This window comes from Trachurus trachurus, assembly GCF_905171665.1.
Source record: "Trachurus trachurus genome assembly, chromosome: 11".
In the NCBI taxonomy this organism is placed as follows: Eukaryota; Metazoa; Chordata; class Actinopteri; order Carangiformes; family Carangidae; genus Trachurus; species Trachurus trachurus.
In genome coordinates, this window is record NC_139904.1 from 4,579,144 (window position 1) to 4,585,900 (window position 6,757).

The 6,757-nt window shown below is 46.8% G+C and overlaps 1 protein-coding gene across 1 annotated transcript in view; it reads right to left on the reverse strand.

The window, feature by feature from the left end:
* LOC310993704 (putative C-mannosyltransferase DPY19L4) overlaps positions 1-6,452 on the reverse strand; it is a 28,424-nt gene extending 21,972 nt beyond the window's left edge. Inside the window, exons 1-5 of the mRNA XM_083982140.1 lie at positions 6,074-6,452; positions 4,905-5,105; positions 4,511-4,635; positions 2,985-3,075; positions 2,783-2,904 (exon numbers count right to left, since the gene is read on the reverse strand). Of these exons, the coding sequence (XP_083838266.1) occupies positions 2,783-2,904; positions 2,985-3,075; positions 4,511-4,635; positions 4,905-5,105; positions 6,074-6,179 (645 nt within the window). The 5' untranslated portion in view covers positions 6,180-6,452. The remainder of the gene's footprint in view (positions 1-2,782; positions 2,905-2,984; positions 3,076-4,510; positions 4,636-4,904; positions 5,106-6,073) is intronic.
* Between the last annotated feature and the right edge of the window lie 305 nt (positions 6,453-6,757).

Genomic DNA, 6,757 nt, shown 5'->3' on the forward strand with positions numbered 1-6,757 from the left:
TTTCTAATCAGGCCCGCCGACACCTGTGTTAACCCCATGTTTGACAAGTGGAAATCCCGTTTTCGGTTTATTCATCGCCCGTCGGTGCAGCTGCGCTTGTCACTGTGTGTGATTTATGCGCGTAATAGGTGCCGTGTGATATAATAATCGATTTGCCTGGCATCGATTGATTCAGTTTCAGTACTGTGGTGGTGGACAGCTCCCGTTAAGAGCTTCTTAAGAAGCTTCTTTGGCGTGATCTTAAGAAGGCAGTTAACTCTTTCACTGCCAAAGACGAGTTATCTCGTCTTAGCGAATCCAAGCGTAGTCTGCCAAAGACGAGATAACTCGTCTTAGCGTTTTTTTAATGGCAACGCCATGTTGAATGTCTTGCCCTACTCCTCTGTGAAGATCAGACTTGTATCATCAAAATAAAGTGCAGAAAAACACATTTGGATTGACATATAAAAAATATAGCGTGTTTTTCCCCCCTCACGGAGCGGTGCGGGTGTCTGACTGCAGCGGCGCCGCTCCGTGACTCTGGCCGCCGGTGAGAGCTTAGGGGGCGGCGGCGGGGCTCATGGCGGCTCGGCAGCTCGGCGAAGCTCCGTGCAGCTCCGTGATACAAAGCACAAACGTTAGTAACAACAACCCCGTTGATCGCTCGTCGTTAGTCGTCAAGAGCGTTTGGAAAGTCGCCAGATTTTGCGAGAAATCACTCGGATAGCAGCTTGAAAATCCCGCGATCTAGTGGATGAGGAGCGGACGGCGCCGGCGACGTGACGAGAGGTAAAGATGGTGTCTGTCTGTTGTGAGCAGACTGTCTGTGGCTGTGAGTTCAGGGGGCGTCAGCCAGAGCTGTAGGCTGTGTGTGTTGATGTGTGTGTGTGTGTGTGTGTGTGTGTGTGTGTGTGTGTGTGTGTGTGTGTGTGTGTGTGTGTGTAGATGTGTGTGAGAGACAGAGAGAGTGAGTGAGGCCGCTGCCTGCTGACCAGAGGAAGCTGGATCTGATCTAAAGCGCCGTGTTTCGGCTACAAAAACCTGTCGAACTGATCCGCGCACGCACACACAGAGACACACACGCACGCACACACACACGCACACACACACACGCACACGTACATGCACACGCACTAAAAAAAAGGAAAGAAAAAGTTGTAATTCAAAGAAAAGAAAGAAAAGAGGCTGGAGTAGTGTGTGTCAGTAGCTAAATGTTTTGTCTGTTGTCATCAAAAGTCATTTGTCAGTGTTGATTTAGTTGTTGTTTACAAGAGAACAACTGTACAGATGTTGAGGCATCACTAAGGCAAAATATAAAGGAGCCAATTGTACTGGTTCACCTAAAAATGACACCCGACACAAAAACCTCTTTTTCTCAAGATTTTGGTGCCAAAATGGCATTTTGGGCTAAAGTAACCTATATTCAACCGCCAATTTCACAAGACTGGAACAAGATAGAAACAAACAGGTTTTTTAGCTGGAAAGTAGAGACCCTAATCTTTCCTTTGATGGGTTGAATGTGTATGTAGTAACAGTACATAATATATGGTGGGTCTACGGAAATCAGTCAAAAAGCTGGAAAATGCCTGGCAAGCTGGAGAAAGCTGCTGTGAGAATGGCTGGCAGTCAAAGAGTTAAGAACGCATCTGGGAAACACCCGTATCTTAGCGCTCCTTCTTAGCCGAACCCTTCTTAAGAGCCTTCTTAAGTCCTTAAGAAAGATCGAATCTGGGAAACGCGGCCCTTATGTGTAAATTTGGGGACTCTACGACGAGGAGAACTGAAATAGATGACGATCAAAAACTCATGACAGCTCATGATCTGGAAGTTTTTATCATAACTCGGCTTCTGCAAACGAGTTCTGCATACAGATGCAGCGCAGCTGCTCTGCTCTCACCCGCGCTGCTGCAGCTGCTCGGAGCTGAACCAGGAAGCTCTCAGCCGACAGTCCCGCCCGGTCTTCATCTGGAGCAACACCGTGTCCTCCCCAAAGTCCTCCCGCGGTAAAACGTGATGGTCTCTGGACCAAAGCAGACCGGCATCACTGACCCGTACCACAGAAGGACGGGCCTGCTGTGGCGGAGAGACCATCACACTCCCACGTTCCGCGGCGAGAGGCTGTGACACGGCACGGTGCGTCTGTGTTATTGTTGTTTAGTGGCGCCCCCCCCGCCCCCGATGGTGGATTTGTGAATAGAACAACAATTGTTGTATATATTTATCTTACACGAGCCCTTTGATCCAGAAATGCGAGTGTCAGAAGAGCGACAGGCACAAACAGAGCACCTTTCATAAAAGTCCTTTTCTAGAAAAAAAGGAGGGATTTTGGTGAAACCCAGCCATGTTTAGCTTGACTTTTCTCAGGAACGGAGGCACGTAGAAACAAACGGTTTGTGGCCATTTGAAGCAGAAAGTTTCACCTTTCAATTGAGCTACAGTATGTGTTGGTGGCAATAATATAGAATACACTGTGGCTCTACAAAAATGGTCAAAAATGGTCTAAATTGCCGGTACACTTGACTAAAACTTTGGAAAGGAGCGCGGCACTCAATGAGTTAAATGGTTTTTGTGTAGTTTTATGGTCGTTTTTGTGTCGGGCCCTATTGACTCTCATATAAAAATTTGGTTGGACTAGGAACCAGCCTCCTGGGTCTCCAGATGCACTTTGAGGAATAAAAAACTACTCCAGAGTATTCATCAGCATGAGGGGGAGTCAATAATGAATAATGAATTTCATTTTTGGTGAACTGTTCCTTTAAACGTCTCCAGCTCTGTTCATTATAGTTGAAGTGGAGCGACCCACCTGTCCTCCAGTGACTCTGTAGATGAAGCTGGTGATGAGCTCAGGATACAGAGACAGACGCTCCACAGCGTTGATGGTCTGACCAGACAGAGTCCTGTTGTCCACCAGCAGCTCGTACAGACCTGGAGGAGGAGGAGGAGGAGGTGAGCACGAGCAGCAGACCTTTAACTCCTCCAGGTTCGAGTCCGGTCCGTCTACGTACCTGTTCTGAAGGACGGCGCCGTCACCAGGTGTTTGTAGTAATAATAGTAGAAACCACTTCCTGCCTGGAAGGTGACCTCCCGCTCCAGATCCTGATACACAGAGAGAGGAGAGATGAGTCAGTGTTAGAATAAAATGATCTGGAGTTTTTATTTATTTTAAAATCCCTTGTTTTTCCATCCAGGATCAATAATCAATAATCCATCTTTACTTTGATCCCAGTTGGATCGGATCGGTCTGATCCTTTTTTTTTTTAAAGTATATTATTTTTTGGCTTTTTGCCTTTATTTGATAGCACATAGTGAGATAGACAGGAAAGGGGGAGGCAGAGAGAGGGGGAATGACATGCAGGAAAGGTCTGCCCGACGCGGCGGGATTCGAACCGGGGACGCCTGCGTTGAGGACTGTAGCCTCTACATGGGGCCTTAACCACTGCGCCACGCACCGCCCCAGATACTGAGTGTTAAATGTGACTGTGTGTCAGACTGAAGGCTGTAAACAACCTGGTCTGACCCACAAAAAATTAATAAAAAAGCAAATTAACATTACTCAAACACATTGTAAATATTTTTATAAAATCAAAATCGAAATTTCAATTTTCATTTTAATTATCCAGTAGTTGGGAAAAAAACATTAAGAATTCTTCATTTGTGTAACTTTATTCACTTTATCACTGTTTGGTATAAAAAAACAGGTGCAAAATATAAATCAATAATTAATGTTTATACTGTATACTACTTAAATACTACTATATATAAACTATAAATGTTGTTTATTTGAACAGTTTAAAGGGATAGTTCACCCAAAATTGAAATTTCATTCTCATTATCTACTCACCCTCATGTGGACTAAGAGCTGGGAGAAGTTTCAGAGTCCTCCGTGGCTTCTCTGAGTTACAGCGGGGCTCCATGCAGCACTGCATGTCCATATAACGGTTGCGAATGGATACCAACTGTCTTTGTAACAAAAAGACACACCAAAAAACATCCACCGGGAAGAGGAGCTTCGAAAAGCTTCCGCTACAAAACAAGCTTGAAATATAGACTTATTTAATTTTTTTCGGGACAATTTCGCATTTCGGGGCTTCAATACAAGAGGGACATTACATATACAAGCAGCATGGAGGTATTTGGATGTTTTTTGGTGTGTCTTTTTGTTACGAAGACAGTTGGTATCCATTTGCAACCGTCATATGGACATGCAGTGCTGCACGGAGCCCCGCTGTAACTCAGAGAAGCCACGGAGGACTCTGAAACTTCTCCCAGCCCTTAGTCCACATGAGGGTGAGGAGATAATGAGTGAAATTTCAATTTTGGGTGAACTATCCCTTTAAATTGAGTTTAAATGACATTTTGTTCCTGAATCCACCAAACATTTTCAACACATTTGATCCGATCCATGATCATAAAATCTGATCAGATGACGTCTGAACATCTGGACCCAGATGTGAGGAGGTGAGTGTTGGACCAGGTGGAGGTGATGATGATGATGATGATGATGATGACGATGATGATGATGACGACTCACCTGTCGAGTGGAGAACCAGAACTTCCTGTCGTGGTAGGTGGACAGGTAGACGGCGTAGAGCATCCCGCACGCCACCGCCGCCAGAGCGCCGAAGAAGACCCGCAGCACACGCTGGAGGAGAGCGGCTGAGGAGCAGAGGACAGGACAGGACAGTGAACGCCTCATCATCGCCATAACAACCAGGTGTTTAAAGGGATAGTTAAATATTTTGTCAAATTAGCCCATTGCCATAATCCTTACAGTTTTAGGAGTAGTGATTATGGCAATGGGCCAATTTGACAAAATGTTGAACTATCCCTTTAAAAGTAGGGTGAGTGACACTGTTACTGTTTCTTTAACTTCCTGTTTTGTATAATAAAGTTTTTATATCTGAATATCAGAAACAGAGACTCACCTGTGGAGGCGGCCGTGGTTCTTCTGACAGGTGTCTTCACTCTGGTTGGTTCCTCGTCTGTCAGGTGACCGCCATCACCTTCATCCTCCTCCTCTTCCTCCCCCTTCTTCTTCTTCTTCTTCTTCTTCTCTGATGAGTCATCACCTGCTGCGCCGCCGGACAAACTCCCATGATCCTCTGCTTCCCCCGGCGCCGTCACACCTGACAACAACAACAGACGGTGTGAAGGTGAGTCTGGTTTCTGTCTCTTCTGTCAGTCAGTAGTTTGAAAATGAAAACTCCCATCATGCATCATGCCTGGCTGGCACCATGTGAAACTGTGTTATTTAAAAGGGACAGTTCAACATTTTAACCAGTGCATGTTGTTTTGAGATGGGCGGGGCAGAGACGTGAGCTGCTCAGTGAACACAATGGAGGTGAACGGTATAGGTCAACCTGTCCCTCATCAAACTCATCAAATACACAATGCAACAACTCCACAACGCTCTGGTGGACAAGTTGTGACCTGCACATTCACCACGCTATGAGATAATAACACAACGTTACCAGACAGAGTTGTTTTAGAGGGAAATACAGAGACTGCTTGATGAAAAACTGTCCCTGAAGGCAACGCACATCAGCGGTTTTGCATGAATTTCCCTCTAAAACAACTCTGTCTGGTAACGTTGTGTTATTATCTCATAGCGTGGTGAATGTGCAGGTCACAACTTGTCCACCAGAGCGTTTTGGAGTTGTTGGATTGTGTATTTGATGAGTTTGATGAGGGAAACCAAGAAATCCCATAATGAGCCTCTGTAGCGTAGCTCAGAGCAGCTCACGGCTCTGCTCCGCCGATCTCAAAACAACATGCACCGATAATTAAAGGTGATGAACCTACTGCTGTGACTATAGGGGTTATGGTGAGAGGAGGAGCTGACTAAATGTTGAACTGTCCCTTTATTAAAGCCTGATGGAGCCAGGTGACCACAGCTGCTACACACACACACACACACACACCTGACCACTTCCCTTTCATTGGCCCCGCCCCCTACACAGCTGAGCAACACACACACACACACCTCCCTATGTGTGTGTGTGTGTGTGTGTGTGTGTGTGTGTGTGTTTACCACAGGAAGCCATTAACCGGCGTCCTGACTGTTAGCATCGTTAGCTCCGTTAGCTTCACTTACCTTCAGTCACTTCCGGGTCACTTTGGCGCCTCTCCTCTTCATCTTCTTCCTCCTCCTCTGCAGCTCTCTCCTCAGACTCGGTTCTCCGGCACCGTAGCTCCGTCATGACGAGGTTAGATTAGTCCCAGAGGAGAGAGAGTGATGTGTCGGGGCAGCAGCATGCTAGCTGACCCGGTACCGGTACCGGTGCTCGGTGCTCGGCCGGTGTCCGCTCGAGCCGCCGCCGTTATTCTCTTTCTTTTTCCTTCTCTTCTTTCTCTTCCTCTTCCTCCTCTTCTTCAGCTCGACTTTCTCTTCAACTTTCCTCCTCCGCCGGGCGACGAGCCACCATGAGCGGCCGCTGTTGACTGACTCTCGGCTGCTGCTCGGCTGTCTCCGCTGGAGGACTCGGCTCCGAGCTGCCGCTGCTCGGCTGTTACGTCAGACTCGGAAACGCGCCGGAAATTACCGAGTCCGTCCGAGTCAGTCCGGTAGAAAGAGCGCAACGAAATAAAGTTCATGCATCGATCCACCTGAAACTCTTCTCTCGTGAAGATGTCGTGTTTGGACTTTTCACAGATGAGTTAGACCAGGGGTTCTCAACTAGTCTCACTCTGGGCTCCACATTTTCCCATGGTCATTAAGTCACGACCCACTTTTATAGAATTCAAACCAAGAATTGTTTTTTAAGCCTTTAAAAACTCA